Source organism: Tyto alba, unplaced genomic scaffold, assembly GCF_018691265.1.
Source record: "Tyto alba isolate M040663 unplaced genomic scaffold, T.alba_DEE_v4.0 Super-Scaffold_14, whole genome shotgun sequence".
In the NCBI taxonomy this organism is placed as follows: domain Eukaryota; kingdom Metazoa; phylum Chordata; class Aves; order Strigiformes; family Tytonidae; genus Tyto; species Tyto alba.
The window spans coordinates 57201149-57223360 of NW_024881276.1; the positions used below are offsets into that span (position 1 = coordinate 57201149).

Here is a 22212-nt window from a genome sequence, read left to right on the forward strand (position 1 = left end):
AGAAAAGCCATTTTTGCAACTGTTTTATAATCTTCTTTCATAAATTATACCCCTAGCAATTTTCATATACAGCCCTCTAAATGTGTAACAAATATTTGTTCATTATGCTTCCGAGCCGTGTTACACTGGGGATAGAAAGGATCACATCCCCATTCTGGTGAAGGTAGTGGTATTTGTGAAACACTGTGTGGCAACATTACACAACATTTTGGGGCCAAAAGCAGGGGAGGATTTTGTATTCCTGTGATTAGAGCTAGTGAGGGAAACTTATAAATTCTGAAATATTAATACTTTTCCAGAAAGCTGTTGCTGAGAAAGGAGCTGCAACAAGCATTTAGCTACAGAATACTAATGAAAGTAGCTCTGCATTTCCAGAAGTTGCAGGAAAAAAAAAAAAAATCAATTGATTTTCTTTGATTTTTTTTTTTTTTACTTTGAATTCTCATCTCTCCAAAAAAAAAAAAAAAAGTCATTTTTATTTTTTCCTTTCCATGACCTGCTCTGCTATAAGTCCTTCCAGGAGGAAATCTCTAGGAGGCACACACTGAAATTCAAATGTAACCCTGGAGTTAATGGCTCCTCCTCTCCCAGGGCATCCTGGAAGCTTTCCCTCCACAAAGCGGTTACCAGCTTGCATGGCCCCCACAGCAGCCAGCAAGAAGGACAGTTCTTAATCGTTTTGTCTTCTCTAAAATATCACACTTCCTCACACCACCCTGAGTAATACATTAGAGCCACCAAAATCTGCCACTTTGTAAGTTCTGGCAGAATAGGCTGTCTGCTACATGGGAGAAGATGGGGTGTAGGAAGAGACGGTGGTTATGGATGGTGGAGGGGGAGAGGGAGAACTAGTTTTCCTTGGCTGTCCCCTCTGGTCTTAAGGTCACAGGATCATGCAATAATTCAGGTTGGAAAGGACTTCAGAAGGTCATTAGCCCAAACTTCATGTCAAATAAGGTTCAGCTCTGAGATCAGACCAGGTTGCTCAGGACTTTATCCAGTCTTGTCCCGAAGACTTCCAAAGATGGAGACTGCACAGTCTCCCTGGGTAGCTTGTTCCACAGCTTGATCGCCCTCATGGTCAAAAAGCTTTTCCTTATATGCAGCTTGAAATTCCCTTGTTTCAGCGGGTGACAGTTGTCACTCACCCTCTCACCATGCACTGCTGTGAAAAGCCAGGCTCCACCTTCTTGGTAACCTCTCCATAGGTATGGTAACCTGCTGTCTGGTTGCTCCAAAGCCATCTCTTCTCCAGGTTGAGCAGACCCAGCCCCTTGCAGGATCTTGGCTCCAGGCCCCAGCCAGGGTGGTTGGCCACTGCTGAACCTGCTGCAGGTCACTGGTCTGCCCTGCGTTGGGTGCCCCAAAACCAGACACAGGATCTCCACGTCCCCTACAACACTTGTCTCACTAGAGCAAGAACACCACAGCCCCGGCAAGCCACAACACCTCACCTGGTTCTTCGTTTCTTCATTTTGCTTATCTCCACAGCCGAGACGTTTCGAGCCAGTTCTGTCATCGTTTGTGTGTAGTTTCACACATGACGAACACTGAGCAAATAGCAACAAGGCAAGCACAGATACGGTTCTGGAGATGTGGCGTGAGGGGGAATTACTTGGAAATGGAGACAGAGAGCTGCAGTTGAAGACTTGTCTGGAAAGTAGCTAGACTTATTGATTGGTGGCACTGGTTGGAACTGGTGCCTCACAACCAACAAGCAAGAGTGTTGTGGAGAGATGAGCTAAGAAAGCAAAGGTCCCATCCTTTCCTAAATTCTACAGGGATTTTCCGCCCACTTGAGAGTCACCTTGACCCACTGCCTCCAACTGTCCCTGCTTAGGAACAGTTCCAGGGCTAAGCTAGGCTCCTCTGGTTTCATGAAGCTAATAGTTTTATTGCGTAGTCACCAGAAACAGACTCAGCTAACCTGGCTATACAATATTAGGAAATATTTTCTCTAAGACAGATCAAAATTTAGCCCCATTACAATGTGGGTGGGCTGAGGATGAGTGCAACTGGAAACTTCCAGCATTTTATTACAGCAGTACCTGAAAGTCTTGAACTATAGACCTGGAGTCCCTTGTGTTAGGCTCTAGAAGAATATAGGCTGAGTGATCTCCAAGTTATAAGTCTTCTTCAGGTGTCTGTTACCTCTTTCCATCTTCCCATTTGCTCGGGAAGGCTCTCTCCATACCTTGGCCTCTTCCAGCATTGCCGTAAAAAAATGCACCAGCAGTGAGGAATTCTCCAGCTCAGGGCAGAGATTGCAAATATCTTACTTCACCCTGAGCAGTGATTCATCATTGCCAAAGAAATAAAGTACCTGGCACCTGCCACCTACCCTTGAGACTCCTTTCCTACCAGACAATATTTAAGAGTAGGGGTTCATCTCACTTGTTTTATGACAGTGAAGAATTATACGTTGGACTACAGTTTTGCAAACCAAAGTCGCAAAGTTTCAGGGGTTTCCAAGATCCCATTCTGCTAAGCCACGCAGCAAGAGAAATAACATCCCATTTTAGCGTACACTCCCTTTTGGGAACCTACATACCACCTTGCTCACACCTCTCTACAGGCCCTATTCTCTTTTCTTGTGGGACAGGTAAAAATAAAGGTGTTGGGTTTTAATTATAGGTAGACCTACTTCCCGCTTGTTTGTGTTTCCTAAGAAAGGATGAGGTATTATCCTTTTACTCTCTAGATGGCCATGTAAATATTTTAAAGCCTGTTGGGCTGCCTAACCTTGCTTTTCCATTCCACACAGGGAAAAACATTACTTAATGAGATACTGTAGAACTGACACTTGATTTATTGACCTCCAAATTCTATGAAATACAGAAAAGATTTCTTAACTCTTCTGTGGTGTTTCTGACCTAACTCATTCCATTTAAGGGGGAAATCATAAATCCATGCTGACTATTCTTGATCATCTTCATGTCCTTCATGTCTCTGGAAATGGTTTCCAGGATTAGTTGCCTTGAAGCGATGGAGCATCCCTTCTCATCCGACTGTCCTGTAGTTCTGTGGACTTCCCTTTTTGCCCTTAAGTGTGAATATTAAGTGGTGATCGAACACTGGAATAGGCTGCCCAGGGAGGTTGTGTATTCTCCAGCTGTGAAGATATTCAAAATCCAGCTGGACACGGTCCTGGCAACCTGCTCCGGCTGACCCTGCCTGAGCAGGGGGGTTGGACTAGACGATCTCCAGAGGTCACTTCTGATCTTCTGTGATTTAGCTTAAACAACCCCTTCAGTTAGCTGCAGCAGCTCTTAAGTATAGATCTTATGAAACATTAAGTATATATCATCAATATTTTAGCATCTGTCTTTGCTATCACACAAATATGATTCAGAAACACAATGAATTAAGTGTGAAAGAACAAGCATTTCAGTGTCTTCTCAGCTATCTTGCTGGGTTTATGACATCTGTTCAGTGCATGGCTTTACGTGGCCTTTACTCCAAGGAGATTCCAGCTGAAATATATAACAAGATGCAAGAGATATATAAAAAAGCATAAGACATCAATGCAACTGTGTCTGTTCCTACATGATGTATATGCAACTATATGGTACCTGCATACCAGCAGCTTATTAGATGTGAACTGTTCTCACAGGCATCATGATGGAGATGTGCAAGTAGTTCATCTAAGTCAGAGGCAGAATGAGAGAAAGTACCAAGGGGCTTGCTTGAAAATTTAACAGCTGGTGTTCAAGTTCTCAGTGGCGAATGAAAGATGAGAAGGAGAATGGAAAAAGATTTTCAAATAGAAGATGAGGCAGCTTATATTTGATCCAGTAGACAAAGGGGTCTCAAATAACTTGAATTCATAGCATGTGCATTAAAGTGTCTTTTGTTTCCTGCTGCATCACTTTTAAGTTCAGTTAGTGGGGCACTGCATGGGTGAATAACCTCGGTCCCTGGGAGAAAACGGAGGGAGGCATGGGACAGTAGTCCCTTTGCTTCCCTGTGCTCTCTGTTAGCACTTTCCTATGCAATGTGTGTGTCATGTCATGTGGCAGAGGCAAGGCAGTATACTCTTCCCTGCCCCTTTACCTTGTCTATTAAGGTATACGCTTTCCAGAGCAGGGCCAACACCTTCATAAATTTCTACTCAATGCTTAGCACAGCCGCTTCCCAGCACGGACTGGAGCCTGCCAGTGCCGCTGCGATGCGTGCAATTACTGGATCATGGCTCACCATCGCTTCTTGTAGCGAGTGGTTGTCCAGTCCCAAAAGCAAAGCTCTTCTGTTCCGTGAGCAACGTATGTATGAAGCAACGGAGAGGGACCAGATCCTTCCCGATGCAGCTGTGGACCTGCTGCTGCAATGGACCACTGCTTTTCGTGGGGATGGAGCTTGCTTCTAAAAGGACCCACCTCTTCTCCTGCCTGTCTTTGTCCAGCTAAAATGCAGTCACTGAGGTACATATTTATTAATATGTTCATTCACTCCTTGTCTCTGTGACATCAGCTTCCCCAACCTGCATTTCTTGTTTGTTAACCTTTTATGTGCTGCCAAATGGGACAGGAGCTCTCTAGAGCAGCTGTCTTTGTTTATCTGCTAGTGTACTACTTAGTACCAGGGGATTTAAACTCTTTTTTTTGAACATTTCATTATAATATGAGAAAACAAAGCAATAATATTTATACTTTTTTACTACTGCCAAGAGCTTTGCGGCAAAAGAGGTTCTTTTCAATAACATGTACTTTTTTTGCAGAGTGGCTCTTATGAAATGTGTCCTTGTCACTTTTCTACCACCATTCATCAGCAGATGCCAGACAGGTTAATTATTATCATATATTTGTGCAGGAAAGATCATAAAAGAAGTTGTCTGCCATGGAGAGCGCACACTCCTTGTCGCCAAAAAGCAGATGCTGCATGAATAGAGGCTGGAGAAGCCACCTGCTCACTGTGCGGTGATGCTTCTGCCTTCAGGCTAGAAGAACCACTCCTAGGAATCAGGAGAAAATGTAGTCACCTTGCCCTTTTCTGCCCTTTCCCTCTCTCTGGTGCGACGGCTAAAGAGCGTGCTAATTTTGGACAGTCACTGAATTTTGTGATCTGACCTTTCATTCATCAAGGGTAGGACAGCCTGCCAAGCCCAAATAAGCCACAGCAGAACAAGCCTCGTGAGGAGAGGATGACATCAGACAGCGAGATAAGAACTCTGAACATAGTCATAGCCTTCAAAGCTACTGGGCCTCCTTGCCTGTTAATAAATCTTTAACCCAAAGCCAGCAGTGCATTTCCACTTTGTAAATGTTAACTTACAGGTCAAAGGGAATGTAGATGTGCATGGGTTAATCACACACTATTTCACTTTGTGCTCCTCCTAGACAAAAAAATGTCTGAACTTCAAGTTGGATTGCCCACACAGCCCAGACTTTCATTCAGTTGATCTAGTTAAGAAAGTACATGTGGGGTTTTTTATGAGCTTGTCTTGTATTTGCCATCTTTTTGGGAGAGGTCTACGGCGATATGCCGAGAAGGAATTTCCCTGGGTGATTTCAGTAGGTATGGAACCAGAGTGCCTGTGCATTGATAAGCCCAATGGGCACAACAAGCTCTATCTCAGTGATAGAATGCCAAAGCAGGAAAAAGAAAACACATTGCTGTACTTAATAGTATTTGCAGCAGGGGTTGGCTAAGCAGCTGAACTGCCAAAGCTACATATCACAGTCTCTTTGCTGCCACAGATAGCTCTGATCATCTAAACCAACTTCCTTACAAATATGCTGGGGGACTTTTCCTCAAAGCTGTGCTAAAGCACGTCTTTCAGAAAGCTACTAAATTCTACCCTGAAAAAGCCCAAACATTCACAAATATATATTTTTTTTTTTTCATTAACTGTTTCAGGCACCATCACTCTCACTGCTAGAGAACTACATCTAATTTCAAGATCTCTTTAGACTCAGGTCCCGAGAATCACGGTTTATTGCACCTTTGCCTGCATAATTTGAAAGCCCTTACGCTCCTCATATACCCACAGGTAGTGATGAAGACTCTTAACTTCTTCATTGGGTTCTCAGGTACCACAAAGAAACATATTTTCCTCATTTACTGATGGGAAGTTAGAATAAATTCACAGTAGCACAAGGGGATAATACTGAGAACAGTAGTTTTGGCTACATGTCAGGCCCTCACTAGGTAGGAGAGCTTTGCCGTTGATGGGACATTTGCAATTAAAGAGGATTGGGACTGATTTTATTCTCCTTCCCCTCTTCCACCTGACACCTACGTGATATTTTTTCCAAAGCCAGTGTCTGTCTGAGGACCTAACACAGTGCTACAGCAAAGCACTCCCTAAGGAAAGCTTTACCTCTGAGCACTTTCTGGTAACTTGCCAGCCAGTAACAGGTTCATCAATAATGATAATAGCTTTTTGTCAAAGAAAACTAGCGTACTAAGAGACAGACTTGCTCAACCCTACAGAGTAATCAAAGTAACCAGCGTCCTCCTAAGGGAAGTGAGACAGGAACATGACTTCTAATGGGAAGAGCTGACTAACAAAAGCAATAGAAGGATTAAGCTCTCTTTGCTAAACAGCAGATGCAAGTTCTCGATCAGTAAAGTCTGTCGCCTTCTTACCAACTGAGAAATGAGGATTCAAGCCCTGACTCTAGGCTATGATGCAGCAGTTCATATCTCATTTGTGATAAATGGAGCATATTGCAGCTGCCTCTGCAAGTATTAATAATGAAAATTTGTATTAAGGTTGCACCCAAAACCCCATTACTGGATGCTTAAAGCCAATGGCACTTTTGCTAAAGATTGCTGCAAGGAGAAGGCAATCCTGTTGCTATGAGAACAAAAGTGTGTACTCAAGAATTTAAGGTTACTGTACACACGGGTTTCCTACTTTTCTGCATGGAAATCAAGAGGGGCAGATTTGGGGGATTTTCCATACTCAGAACATGTCACCAAACTGGTCATAAATCAACCAGAAAGCTCTGCCAAGCCCCTTGGAAAGAGGAGAGGCTCATTGCTTATTTGCTATACATTTCACCTGGGTGTGCAGTCTAATACATCTCAAAATGTACCTGCATGAGCCATCTTCACTGACACCTCTAGTACACAGCATCTGGGCATTTATTTCTGTCTGGGAAGTAACATGGAGAGATTGAGTGGTTCCAGTTTAAAAGAACTGGGTAAAAGTGCTTTGATGTGAAATGTGTCTGCCTGTGACAGACAACAGAGACAGACAGAAAGAGAAGGAGTGATGTAGGAAAATAGAGAGACGTGCGGGGAGAGGCGAACAGAGAGACAGAGAGATAAATCAGGAAGAAAGACAAAGCATGCTGGAGAGAAACAGAGAGAAGAACGGGGGGAAGAAAGAGGGCGTCAGAGGGCAGAGCAGGGGGCACAAAGAAAGGGGTCTTTGTGACCCACGGTGACATGGAGGGGTCAGGCAGGTGGGACATGGGAACCGGGGTGAGAAAGAGGGAGAGAAGTTGGCAGAAAGGGAGCTGGAGGAACAGTGAATGGTAGCGGGGGTGGACAGAGGCAAGACAGAAGGGTCACAGAGGGCACAGGCAGGCACAGAGAAAAGAAAGGTGAAACGCATCGGAGGACCGAAGCGTGACAGAGAGCTGTCTGGTGTCACAGCCCCGAGCTTGGAGGTGAACCTTTTCTGGGCAGCTGAAACAGGGGAGGTGCAAACACCAACGCAACTAACTCTGGCTGCTCAGGTACTCCTGGTTCTGACAAGAAGCTAGCACTTCCTTTAAAAGTAAATGCAATGCCATCAACGTACATGACTCCATTATTCACCACCTTGTCCTAAAAGGAAAAATTACACCTAACTGTAGTTACCTGCTGAGATCTAAACAAATAAGATACTTAATCTGGACTGGAGACCTATTTGTATTAAATCAGCTAAGATGCTGCATTCACTACATTAACACAGGTGTAAGACAACCACTACACTCAAGCCTGTGATCCTTAAAACAGAAAGGGTTTAGCTGGACAACGAATATCTGGGAGAAATATCAACACAGCTTTTTTTTTTTTTTTTTAAGTGACAATTTACAACTGATCTTTAGACATTTTAAGACAGAAGTAAAGCAGAAGCACAGAAGGGATGGGGCAGTGAGTGAGGGTAAAGTCAATAAAAATAACTGGGATGGTCATTCCACATTGCCCACTGGGTCCAGACATCTGACACACACCACAGCAAGTGTGAGAGTCTTGCTCTACGCACAACAACATGGGTACCGCCGAGGTATGGTGGCACTTGTGTATGGAGCCACTAACTCTGATTAACGTAGAGGGAAAGATGCACCTAATCCCACCCTGTACTTAGTGAGCAGGCTAAGGGTGCTGGCAACAACTGCCAATTCCCATGGTTTGTCTAATTTTTAATTATCAGCCCATTCTGCCTCTGCATTACATTTAGGAAAACAGGAGCTACCACCCCAAAGAAAAATCATGTGGAGTTATTTCAAGAAAGCTACAGTGTGTTAGTCACGTAAGTGTAAAAACTGCAAAACAGGGACAGTGCAGTTATCCACACCCCAAGCATGGGAAACCTATGAAATTTCAGTATTATATTTAAACATAACTTGAATATGCTAATATCCTTAACTCAGCCCTGATGAAATACAAGAAGAAAAGTGGGTAAAAATACAACAAAAAACCCCACACAGGTGTTTTACAAAGCAATCTATTCTAATCTGGAACCACAAATGCTAAAACACTGCAATCATGGTGAGATGGGTCTGCAATCATTTTTCAGGGCTATTGATGGAGACAGCACAGAAATTTAGCCTTTACTCTTTAGAATGATAACCAAATGTCAGCTATCTAAAGGATTTCAAATGCATTAAAACTAACTATTTAAGTTAAATTATGTTTATGGCAGGACAGATTTAAGAGTGGTGATACCTGAATAAATATTGTGACAACACAAAGTCTGGAACCACTCTGGTCCTCGTTTTCTTCAAGTTAAACATCCAGACTAAAATAAAAAAAAGGGTGAACTCTCAACATACTGGAAACACCATGATCTGATAAACAGATACAGCAGAACCATGCCTCCAGGGAAGCCTCCTTCGTTTTGCAGATAAGCCAGTGACACTGATCATGAAGTCACTTGTCAGGCCACACAGGTCAATTCAAGAGTGGACAGAGATATTCTGGAATGAGTTTTATGGCTCACAGCTGGCTGAGTGAGCCCAAGCAAACTCAGCTGAGTCTAGAGCAGGAGCCACAGCCTCAACCACACTTCTCTCTCAGTCTGCTAACCTTCCACCACTTGCCTACACGCTCTACTTTCCCTCAGCACTACGCCCTTTATCTTCTCTCCCTCCTACCACAACTGTACCTCTTTCTAACTTGCTCCCAAATTCTGCTTGCCATAACCTTCAGTCCCAGCAATGCACAGGACTTCGGTATTGTCTCCTCTTCCTGGAGCATGAGCTGACCTTCACAAGATTTCTCATATAAAGACTTTGTTTCTTCTTTGTAGAACCCAAGGAGTGAAGCACACAAATACAGGCAAGCTGCAACTAGGGCTTAGGCCACCCCGCAGCAGGCTGAGCAGTATTTCTTTGCTTCATTAATTGAAGAGCACCATTAAAGCTACTTTGTACAGTTGCTTCCCCCAAATCAAAGACCTGTGCAACTGTTGCTTCATGCAACATCTTAAACTAAATAGCCTCCCTTACCCTGCAACACTTCCCGTTCTCCTAAAGCAGCCACAGGGCAAAGGAAGAAATAGCCCTAGCTTGCTTGTTCTGCTCCACAGTTCCTTGGCAACCTGAGCGAGCCCAGCTCTGGTTACCCTAAGACAGCACCTGACCTTGAGAGAACAATTCCAGCTTTCATTGTCCAAGGAGCAGAGACATGGGTGCTATTGTGAGCTGCATAGCTCAGACGTGCCTTATCTGGCTATAAATATTTCAGTACCTTATTTTCCCTGGTCATAAACTAAATGTAAACTAATAATCTATTTCATACAGGCATCTAAAAACTTACTGCACTCATGTTCGCAAATGTTCCAAGACCTTTCTGGAAATGGCCTAAGGAAAAGCAAAGTATCCATATTTTTAATAAGTTTGACTGGTGCACCTAGCTGTCATTTTTGTGCCTGATTAGTGGCAATAGGCATTTTTCCATTTATTTCCAAGCAGCTGCTAGAGAAGAGCTGCAGGCAGATGTAATCTGGAGATGGCAGAACTCTGCTTGCTGTCAATTTCACATCAGCATTTTACTTTCTTCTATCCCCATTTATTATTAATCTGTATTTATATCTAACTCCAGCTCTTAGTTAGCCTTTGCCAGAGGCTTAACCATTAGAGGTGACCGTGAGGAAGGAGGGGAAAGAAGAAACTGTCATAAATCAAGCTTTTGCCACTCCATATAATTCTGGGGAAGTGAGAAACTGTGTAAAGCTTGGGCTGTTGAGGAAGACAAGAGCTTGCACAGTAGACCAGACCAGGTCCAGTCTCCTTTATGCTTAGTACTAAATATGAAAAGGAAACATCCCTATCATAGAACTTTCCTTCCAATCATACTCAGTTCCTACTTTTTACAGGGTTTTATATCCCTTTTAAATGTCTATCCATTCTAATTCAGAGGATGTTCTTACATTTCATGTTTTCTCAATCCGCTAAGCCCTCAGGCTCAGTAAGACCATGTCACATTTGTTCCAAATAAGCATTGTATCAAAACATACTCTTTACATCAGCTTTCCAGGCACTGCCTTTTAATTTAATATTAAGAACAAGACCACACTCAATTATGAAAAGATAAACAGGAGTACCTGCTTTACTTCAGAGAGTACAAAGTAAACAATTTTAATTTAAGCAGTGGAATTAACACCACTTGTTTTCTCCTTATGATTTTCTTTTTAAGGCTTCAAATATTTTTCTCATCTCTTGCCTATTTCTTTTATCCCTTTTGAATAAGGCTGAAGACTGTTTCAGGTGAGACACCATCATTCATTTAATAAAGGCATTCTATTATTTTCCAGACCATTCCTTACTCATCCTTACATTTTGCTCACTTGTTTTGCTCACTTTACTGTAAATGAGAAGCACACTCATTGTCATCTCTTCTTTAGAGGTAAAATTAATGTAATTCATTGGAAAGACTGTCCATAAGTTTTCCAAAATGGAGACAAAGATGTCATGTATACATTCTGTGTATGATAAAGTTTCCCACAGCTGTGTGAGAGGCATTCAATTTATTGCACACTTTCCCCAAATGTTCCCATACATCCAGATGGCCTGCAATCCTAAAAAACACTCGACGCCTCAGATTAGATTTTTTTGAAATTCTTCCCCAAGTTTTTTCCAGCGAAACCAGCTTCAGCAGTCTACCCGGCCATCGTATCATTTTACTCTGCTTCACATATACATTATTGTCTTTTAAGCATCCAGTTGGAATGGGAATGTCATTAGGAACTCTGAGAAGTCAACTTCCACTTCCTCATGTTCAATCATAATGAAGGTTCTTCAGTGTTCCTCCTCCAAACCTCTTCCTTTCAGAGAAGCCAGGAATCTAGGACAGGAAAGATCATGTCAGAATCAGCATGAGCTCCCTCTAGCCCACATCCGAGCGCCTGTCACCAAGCCAACTGCAACAACGCCTTCCTCTTCCACACAGTCTCCAGCATCAGGACCAAAATGCTTCAGCTTACTGCTAGAGGAGCACCATTAATTAAACAGGCTGTAAAACTTGAGTATGGCTCATTTGCTCTACAGAGCTCCTTAAGGCTTTTTGGCAAGGGTTACAATGAAGGCCTTAATTTTTTGGGCAAATCCTAAACCGGTTAATTATAGATTTCAAAGTCCATAGTTCCCCCCAGATTTAAATGCATACAAGAATTTCTCCTCCATTAATTTTTAAAACTATAAAATAGTATTATCAAGTCCTGTTAAAGAGCTCTTGAGACTTTATGCGTTGTAACCTGAGACAGCAGCTATTTGAAAGTACAGTTTTATCAATCGCTGAAAACTTTAAGAAAACCATCAGAACAGAAATGGCTCCAACAATGCAAAGGATTAGCACTCCTGCTTCTGCAGCCAATCTGTAAATACTGCTTACACTGTGACAATAAGTGCTTACAAAGAAAATCTACTTGAAACCATCAGAAGCTTCTCTGGCTTAACAGTATTTCAAACAGATTTGCAATCCAATGCACTCGTGAATCTCCCAAAAGAGAGAGATGCACTGCTTTCTAATACCATGTAAGATGTCTGTCCTATTGGCATCATAAAGCTATTTGATAACAGTCCAGAGTAATTTTTAGATATCTAACTACACACAAGTAGAAACAGCAGACCCAGTAAACAAACCCTCCCAAAACAATTCCACACTCGCATAGGAAATACAATATAAAATGAAAGGTGTCAACCAAGCACTACAAATCACGCCAAGAGAACGTGGGCATGGATGGATGGTATGGGACAAAAATATAACTTACAATACAAAGTAGATTGCTTAGGTTACATACTTCATTGGTAAACTGTGAAAGCTGAAGAGCTTACCTAACATAAAAGTCCACTAAAACCCCCACAATTTAGGGTTTTCATGTCCAAAACTCAAACAGATATGCAAGGTATTAATTTAGGAATTGCTTTGTTCATTTCTGAAAAGCAATTATCTCTAAGGGAAAAATCAGGCAGATTTTGCACAAAGGTTCATCTCACGAAGACTGCTTTGAGATTTCAAAAAGGACATCACAGGTAAAAACTTAACTGCTTTAGCATTTTTTATATCAAAGTCACTAATTAAGAGTAACAATTATTTATTTATCAGAGATCTGATCGAAGTCATAGCTACAAACAATTTGAAACTTATCATTCTTTTAATCCTGAAGAAGTCTATAATAGAAATACCTCAAAACACGAGTGATCGAAGAGACCTATTGTAGAAAACCCACAAACACATTTGTAAGATTTACATTCAGTAGATAATTTCAAATAATAACATTAAGAGCTTATAATGAAATCTCCAGTTCCAACTCAGATTTTGCCTCTAAATACGACTTAAGATCTGTTTCAGCTTTTGAGCTGTTTTCAGCGAGGCAGATGAAAGTAGTCATCAGAAGGCTGGAATCTTTGGCACATGGCCACAAGGAATACAGAGTTAATCTCTGGCTAGTCACTAAAAATTATCAAATAAGAAAAATAAAAATCTTACATCATGCATCAAAGACAACTAGCACACAAGCAGATCTCTGCATTAAGCTATTATCCCCATGAAAGGGAGACTTCCTTTCACTGGAACATGGGGAGGAGGGGAAGTAAAAAAGGCATCACGCATAACTGAAACAGGGAAAAGCAAATTTATTTTTAAAAGGCATAAAAAAATGCTCAAAGAAAGTAAGCATTTTGTAGTTTGTGACTATTTTTTCCCCACTATCCCCAAGAGGCTCTCAGCACAGCTACATCTAACGATACATTCGACTGTATTTCCATGGTGCTATTCACAGTACTTTGCAAGCACCTCACAGATATGATAAATAGAACCTCACTACTCCCTGCATGGTAGGCGGTATATGGGAAGGTGGGGGGCACAAAAAGTTGAAGTGGCCTGCCCAAATTGGGAAAGTAATTTTGCTAGTTCTTCACCAACTGTACTGAAAGCAGTTAATTCAGCCACTTAGGAATGAATTACAAGCTGGTCTCATGCTGCCATTTTCCTTGTGGCTCCACTGGTTCTATGAAAACTATCTGCACAAAACATAAAATGCTAGTTCCAGCTGTGCAAAAAAAGCCTTTTCATTGACCTTCAGGACAGCATTGCTGGCCTAAATCTGCAACCAAATAGCCTGACGCTGATAGATCTGGAAGAGATCATATTTGCCCATTTTACCTCACTCTTGCAACTTCTAATATGTTAGCATCCTTAATTATTTCACCTCCAATTACATTACAGACAAATACTTCAGCTGACAGAAGTCAGTCATTTTTCTGTCTATCCAAAACAACGGTGTTCCCACAGATTTAAAAACTTAATTACCAGCACAGATTATCATTTAAGTTGCATGAAGCCCATGTTTTCAAGAGGACGCTACCAGCAGTTCACATTACACAGGGGGAAGCAAAACAGAAAAAGAGAAAAAATGACAAACCTGATTGCCATCTCTTACGAAGTATCTCTTCTCTATGACCTGGGAAAAACAGAGAATGACCTTAGCTGGCACAGCATATGCATAACCTCAGATTCCAATCAACACTTCACACGAGCACAAACTCACAGCTAAATGAGACAAGATCTGAACCCACATCCCCTGCTCCAGGCCTATTGCTTTAAGTGCAATGCTCTCTTACACACAGAAGGAACTACCACCTCCAGCCATTCTTAGTAAAGCTGTGTTATCCTCAACTTCTACACACCTAATTTAGTTAACCCTCTTTAGTAATGGAGATGATGGGTTTGGGTGTCTCCATACTGCATCAGAGTAAGGATTCCCATCCTTCTCTGCAAATGCAGGTTCTGAGTGCTAGAAAAAGCTCATTCTGCAGGTGGGTAACAACTGCAGTGGTTCTGAGTAGCCCCTGGGCATAGGTGATTCTTGAGAAGAGGTGGCCTGACTTGCTCTGAGAATGATGCACGTGCTGAGGGATACCTATGGAGGCAGCACTGTCAATTTAAGAAACAAAAAGCGATTTGTATTACGCTGTAAAACCTACACCCTCCTCCAAAGAAAATTCAGGCCAAATTTCCTCTAAAGCATCATCTAAAACAGGAGGTGACCTGCTCCACTATGATATCTTTGTCCACGAAACGCTGAACCCAGAGCATTCCTTCTGTCAGTTTCACAGTATGCCTTGATGCTTTCTTTTGTGGGAAGGGAGAATAATATATATGTCAAATTTCTTAAGTTCCAGAAGTTTGCTTTAACCAGGATCAGCAGAGCTAACCAGTCTTGTAACTCCCCACATTACTACCTTAGCACACTGCAAACCCTCTGGCCTGCCAAAGGACTCCAAAAGCACGTGCAGAGTGTCTTCACACATTTGTGAGTTTTTCATTGCTCTATGCAGATCAAGAATCAAATCTTCAAGCAGATCAGCTGTCTTCTGAAGGTTTCCAAAAGCACACTAATCTTTAGCCTCCCCACACCTGGCATGAATCAACTCAGTAAGTGGAAGGTAAAAGGAGCAGCTAATTGTTGTTCCATGTTCAAATCACAGACAGCATTCATAAAACAATAATTTAATTGACTTGACTTACCTTATCAAAAAACCTGCTTAGTTTGACAGCATTGGATGAACCTGCAGCCAGGTAGCGAGGATTGGTGCAATCCTACAACACATGGAAGAGAACAACAAACCAAGCACAAGGAAATCAGTGCAAGGAAGCCATACACATAGAAAGCAACATACCCTTCTCCCTGACACATGCACATGCAATCAGCTAGGGAAAACACAGCAGATCTGCTGACTTCTGTTCCACAGTCATTTGAGAGAAAAGGCCAACTTCTGTTCTGTCAATCAACCAGAGAACACTAAGTACTCCTCTATGCTCTCCATGTGTCCTTCTGCCACCAGCTATGCAGTCAGCAAATAATTTGTACAGGCTACACATGATGCTGTGTGTGTGTGTGTGTGTGTGTGTGTATACAAGCATTCACACAGTACATGTATATTTTTGTACATATATATACATAAAGTGATCTCGAGGTTTCATTCAGAGTCTGTGTCAGAACTAAGAACAGGCCAGAGAAAACTTAAGTCCCAACCACAATTGCTAAGCTTTGGTGACCTTATCTAACACCCCTGATAACTCCCTATAGCAAAACAAAGACAATAGCTTCATTAAGCAATAGGGATGTGCATGACTCCAGCATTACAGAGAAAAATTTCCAAAAGCCCAATTTTTGTCACACCATCTTTACTTACTGAAAATTGGACTCGCTGCCATCTAAAAGAAAAACAACACCAGTGGCATGGACACTAACCAAATTTATCTCTTCAGCATTGAAATCCTCAGCCAAGAAAGCTGTTCTGGTTAAAACTTCATTCCGCTTAGTTTCTGGGATCTGATCCAGCTTAGTTCCTATTACCAGCAGTGGAATCTGGTTATCAGCAAACTGTTCACGGTCATAGTCACTGATGAGGGAAACAAATACAATCCTAAATGAAGCGATGGTCACAGAAGCGGGCACAGAGGCACCATCAGCTCCCCTGTCCCTTTCAAATAACAGTCTTTTATTTATTAAGCGTCATTATTTAAGTGACAATGTGCTGTATTTGTAAATTAAGGATGGGTTTCTGCATCTAAGTCACTACACAGGAATTGAAAGAAAAGAGAAAAGAAACCAGGAGCTGGATTTCTTCTCAGCGTAGATGAGCCACAGAAGAAATGCTCACACAAGCAGAAAAGAAACAGGAATTTCAGTATTGTACCAAGTGTATGCAGCCACCAGAGACAGATCAGGGAAATGGCATCTCTGAACATCTGAAGTTCCTACACACATACAGTTTTTAATGAAATAAATTGCAACTGTGAAACACTGCCCCTTTCCATATTAGATCAAAGAGGGATAAAATAACAATTGTGTGATGTCAAGTTAGTAATTATTCTACGTTCAAGTAAAGATAGTCACGATAAGCTGACTTCTAACAAGCCTTGATTCAGTTATGAAAAATGATCAAAGATAGCCTTTATAAAATAAATAACATTGCAATTAAATGCCATCACAAATCCAGGCTCCGATCATTCTCTTCAGGTAGTATAATCACTTAGTCTTTCATTTTTACCTAAATCAAGCTCTCTATAAAGTAATTTTAAAATCAACAGCAACAACCTGATGAAACAATTGCTACTGGCTGAGCACCTGTCTCTGACAGAAGTCAAGCTTTTGAAAATTAAAACAATTGTGAAGAACCTGTATGTGGAAAAACTGGAGATATTTGCAGTTTATACAATGCAAATTCTTTTTCCCTTCTCCCATGTTTCTGCAGAAACGCCTGCATACCAGCATGGGCAGATAAACAATTGATATTCCTCCCATAAAAAGTTATCCCTTATTATTGCTTCCCTGCTCATGTGTGAGGTTTATCAGTGATCTTAAAACCTCCTTGACTGCATGTACAACCAGAGCACGGAGGTACAGGAGAAAATACTTGACAATAGGTTGGAAGGCTAATTATTAACATGCTACTTAAATAGTTTTCTATGCTCTTTTTCAGCCACACTCCTGAAATAATTCCCCCATCACCCAAACCAAAAAATAATGAAGTGAACTTCCTCAGTTTTGTTGCATGGAGGGAAAGCCTTTTGGAACAGAGACATGACATCCCATTACAATTCCTGCACAAGGGCTTTGCACGTCTCGGTACAGACACACAAGTCTTCAGGTATCAGCGACTGGAACCACTCTCACAGATGCCTCAGACAAATGAAGGATGTAGTGAACATCTTTTCCCTTAAAGCAAGGTCTCCACCGTACAGTTTGGGAATCAACTGGCAGAATGGCCTGATTGGCAGTGTAAAACAAAAAGAACAGCGTTTTTCTTTGATATATCCCATTTTTTCCTTTCTTTCTTAAAAGTCTAGCCACATCTTATTTCACGGGGACTTCAAGTTGCCTTCGGGATGAACAAAGGCTTCCATAAGAGCTTGAAATTATTGTGTCTTAACCCCACACATATGTTTTTCACTCACCCATTTGTCACGAGAACTCCTGTTGGAGCCACATCTCTGTTGAGTGCTTCCAAAGACCAGCGATACAAATTCTGGGATGATTTCTTGTTGGTTAAGTCATGCACTAAAATTATCCCTAAAGTGAAACAGAAGGCAGCAAGATGCTATTTAATGATTTTTTTTTTCCCCCTTATCTTACCAAAGTGACATCTGCAGGTTCCCAGATATCCCAGAATGAAGAAAGGGATGTATAACCGGTTCAGTTACAGTAAATGAGTAAAGATGAAAATATCAGGATGTAGCAGGTTTTTAAAAGCTGCTTATCAGGAATTGGATAAGAGCTAAGAGAAAAATCTCATGAAAAGAGGAAACGAACAGCCACCACAGGGTTTAATTTGAAAAAGGCTTGCAGGCATTCCCTGATTCTGCTCTGTTTAGTCCTAATGGTACTGAAACTCTATATTATTGCAGTAGAGAATTTAGCCTTTCACTGTTTTACCTAATTGGTAAACATAACTACCTTTTGTTGCACCATCTAAGAAGTCTAAAGGCTGCTTCTTTGCTTCAAAGAATTTAGAGAGCACTCCTGCTTTCCTGTATTTTCAAGAACTAATGCTACAGATTTGGGGATGTATCCAAAGGGGAAAGACTGATAAACTTTCATCGTCCACCAAACGGCTGGTAAAAACATGAATTAATAAGATTTCATGTATTTAAGATTAAGCTTTTAAGATTTTTCATTATCATGATCTTCAAAATGTAAATTCTGAGATAGAAAAACAGCCAGCCAAACTTCCTAGCTGTGCTATTAACAGACACCCACTTCTGATAACCACAGTTCCTAACACAATAACCAACCCCTGCTAGCAAATGTCTTCTATTTATTCACACCTCCTGCAACCTGTAGAATGCTTCCATTTCATCCAGACTTCAAACCACCACTAATTCAAGGACAACATGGAATTATACCCCTTACCTTCATCAGAATTCGTTGCCAACACACTTCACAGTCTACAGGTGAAAACTTATTAATTTAATCTTTCACCTAAACTCCCAAAGGTGCCACCCGCTGTACACACTACAAACAAACAACATTTCCACAAACGTTTTCCACTACCCCACAAAACTGTGCAGACTCTCCTATGAGAGTTCCCAGTGTATTACAACCATAGCCCTACTTCAAAGCATTTATCTCAGTAACAACACAAGAAGGCAACTCAACTGCGCGTCTACCCCCAGCATAGGGACAAAAAGCTTGATACAACATAACTCGGCTTACTGCAACATATTCAGAGGCACTGCAGCATAATCTGCGAGAAATACACTCCACCTCCAGACACTCTTCCTCAGTTATGTTTTTGATTGTTCAGTTCCCTTATCTGCCTCACCAAAAACCTACACAGTTAGTGGTACCAGCAGAAAAAGACTGTCAACATCAGAAAAAGAGCAGGCAGGGACAATGACTACCCAAGGAAATGTTCCTCCCCCATTAAGGTCTGCTAGGCACAGCTTTACCACCTAGTCACTGTCCCAGACTATCACAGTCCACACACCAGTTCCAGGGTCACCAAAGCAGGGGATCTCCGGTCAAACCAAAAGCAAATTGTACCTAAAACTGTCAACAACCAGGTCTCCCTGACAGCCTGCAGAGATGATGCCACAACCAAATGTTAACCGCCTTCTGATCTCAGGTTTTCACACCACTGCAAGCCCAGAAAGCACAAGCAGGCAGGCAGAAGGAACACATTCATCTTCTCATCCTAAATCAGGTCAAACAGAGGCAATTTATGAGACAAGCTCTAATGAAGGAATTAATCTAATGAAAGAAACCAGAGCCAAGGCTACCTACCATAGTCAACAGTTTTCATATGAGAGCTGCCTAGTAATGTCTTTTGGGCAGTGGAGATAAATAACTCTATTTTAATAACATCATCAATTATAATTCAGACACATATGTTCAAGATTTCATCTCCTAATGGGCTGTTCTAGGATATTTCCAAGTCTGACCCACACTCACTGGCATACTGTGGATTTGGTGTCAAAAAGCAATCTATTTTTTTCATATACCAAAGAGGCTTGCTTTGAGGGCACAACTCAGCTCAAACCTTATTTACAGAAGTCTGATTAACAATATAAGCAAGAGGTACCTACACACAGACTCCTTCCTGAGAAAGGAGGAAGAAATAACTAGTTAAGTCATCACAGTGCAAAAACGTTTATTGTATACCTGAACACATTACCGAATGGCCCTAAAATGATTTGGAACAAGAAAAGGGAATCAAACCGAACATTTGAGACAGTTTTTCAGAAACAGTTGTTAATCTGGTGTACATCTGTTTTTAGTGAATTATCCTTTTATTATCCATAAAATTCTGCCTATGAATGGTATCAGGTTTTTTTTCCCTGTATAAACATACTGGAAACAGAGAAGAGAACAATATAGCCCTCAACTCGAATTGAAGGAATCCTGCCCCAGAACCAAGAGACAGTTTATAACAGAAACAGTGATAAAAACAGATTTACACCAAGCAAACTTACCGTTCAGCAAGTTATAAAATACTGCTCGTGTGCTTTTCACACTAGTGGCACTACCCACTGAACCTCCAACATCCCACAGCTCAATGTAGTAGGTCTTCTCTTCTGGAGTCCCTTCTTTGTAGTCATGGATCTGATGAAAAATTCACATCATACATGAGCACAGTATCAGTTCACAGGAGTTAAATCACACACCTACACATTCAGCTGAAAGGATTATTGTACTTGGATGGAAATTGGTAAATTCTCATGCTGACACCATTTCAAATCTCTCAAATAGAAGAGAGATGGAATGAGTCAAGCAGTGGCCACTGGATATCACAGCTCTCATATGAGATGGAACTTGGTGAGTCAGCAGGGAGCATCCTTTTCACCTCAGTATTAGCAAACCTAATCCCTCATGATGTGCTTAGAAATGGCATGTTGCTAAAGCAGATGAAAAAGTAAGTTCATGACTTCTTCCAGTCGTTGAAACCCACACGGTAGTACTGCAAGAATATTAACACAGGTGACCACATCTTTTTCCTCTCCAAATTCTCATTGACATCTCAACTGAATTAATCAATCAACAATTTTTGCTCCTGAACCTGCTAGGTAGTTTTGCTTCACAGTCAAACAGGACTGCCATGTTTCCTTCCCCAAATTTCAGAAATGTATTCCTAACCTATGGCAATGAATTTCCAAGATAATGCAGCAAATAGTGATGAAGGAAAAAAGCATTTATCATGAGGATTTCAGGCTGGACCAAAAAGATGCTAGAAGAATATTCTCATGCCTCTGATAGTAGGCCCTGCAATGAGCAGACAGGAGGAGAAGCAACACTATGGTCACGGTCAGCATGCTCAAATTAAATAAGTGTTTTTCTCCAGTATGTTTGGCTGACAATTTAGCTGTGCATTAGCTATTTCTCAGGGAAGTGTGCTTTAAACTCTGCCTTCTGACTTAAACTGGCCTTCCATGACTTGTAGCACACCAGCGGTCACTGCAGTGAGGCACAACAAACAACAAGTATCTTGTCTGACTTCCACAACCTTGGAAGGTGAAAATTTGCTCACACGAGTGCTTGGTTCACATTTAATACTACTTCCCTCAAAAGATTAAGCCGTCAGCAGGACAAGACATGGAAACACTCCTCTTTCTGGGACGGTAAGCAATGAAAATTAAAAAAAAAGTGCCAAGGCCCTTCTCTTCACTTTAAGCTAAGGCTACCAAGAGGTCGGGTGCGTCACCTACTCGAACGTCCACCGAGCAGCCCACTGTCCAGGACGGGTTTCCCAACACCTGGTTTTGGCATAAGAGGTGAACAAGCGAAGATTTCCCGACACCTGCAAGTGCAGAGGACACAACTCCTGGGGGATCACGCAAGGACGGGTTTAAAAAAAAAAAAAAAAAAAAAAAAAGGCCACGCGCCGGCGGGCAGAGGCACCCCCTGAACGCCGACGGTCCGGACAGCAGCGCCCAAGAACCGATGGCAAAGGGCGGAGGGAAGCGAGGAGCAAAGCCCCAGGGCCCAGCGGGTGGGCCCGCACTCCCGGCCCCAGGGCCCGCCGGCAGCAGCGGGCGGAGGGACCGGGGCCGGGAGCGGCGCGTTGCGCATGCGCCATCTCCGCCAGAGCGCGCGCGGGGGGGGGGGGGGGGGGGGGGCGGCTGCCGCCCGACGCCGCGGCTGAGGTGGGTAGAGGAGGAAACACGCCCCCCACCCTCGCTGTGCGCGCGCATACTGGGTGGGGGGAAGGGGGAGCCCACAATGGGGGGGGGGGGGGAGGCGGGACACTTACCGGAGTCGCCCAACACCAGCACCTTGACCCTCTCCAAAGCCGCCATTTTACTCTACCTAGCAACAGCCCCAGCGACCACCGCCCACTTACGCGGCGCCGCCAATCAGGGCGCACGCTCCTCCCTCTTCGCTCAGCCCCATTGGCTGGCTGCCCGCGTTCGCCTTCACTCTTGGCTGGTTTAACGCATGTGAGGGCGGGAGCGCTAGGGGCTCTATGAGGACGCGATTGGCTCTTTTTCCTGTCGCTCACCGCTCAGTCACTGAGTGGCCTGCGTGCCGCGAACGGGGGTTAGGGGAAG

At 42.5% G+C, this 22212-nt stretch overlaps 1 protein-coding gene across 1 annotated transcript; it reads right to left on the bottom strand.

Annotated features, from left to right (window-relative positions):
• Positions 1–10683: 10683 nt before the first annotated feature.
• On the bottom strand, positions 10684–22104 carry RABL3 (RAB, member of RAS oncogene family like 3). Its single transcript, XM_032997538.2, has 8 exons — positions 21915–22104; positions 21370–21461; positions 20140–20269; positions 17623–17737; positions 15914–16064; positions 15187–15258; positions 14081–14119; positions 10684–11502 (listed from the first exon to the last, which is right to left on the bottom strand). Exons 1-8 carry the CDS (start codon positions 21958–21960, stop codon positions 11437–11439), a joined length of 711 nt encoding a protein of 236 aa, XP_032853429.1. The 5' UTR covers positions 21961–22104; the 3' UTR covers positions 10684–11436.
• Between the last annotated feature and the right edge of the window lie 108 nt (positions 22105–22212).

What these genes read in the sequence shown, in the direction of transcription:
- RABL3 (XM_032997538.2), bottom strand. Translation starts at nt 21,960, where the DNA reads ATGGCGGCTTTGGAGAGGGTCAAGGTGCTGGTGTTGGGCGACTCCG. An exon ending in GCTGGTGTTGGGCGACTCCG is followed by an intron (nt 21,462 to 21,914) that starts GTAAGTGTCCCG and finishes CTGCACTTGCAG; the next exon opens with GTGTCGGGAAATCTTCGCTT. An exon ending in TAAGCAGGTTTTTTGATAAG is followed by an intron (nt 14,120 to 15,186) that starts GTAAGTCAAGTC and finishes TGTTTTTCCCAG; the next exon opens with GTCATAGAGAAGAGATACTT.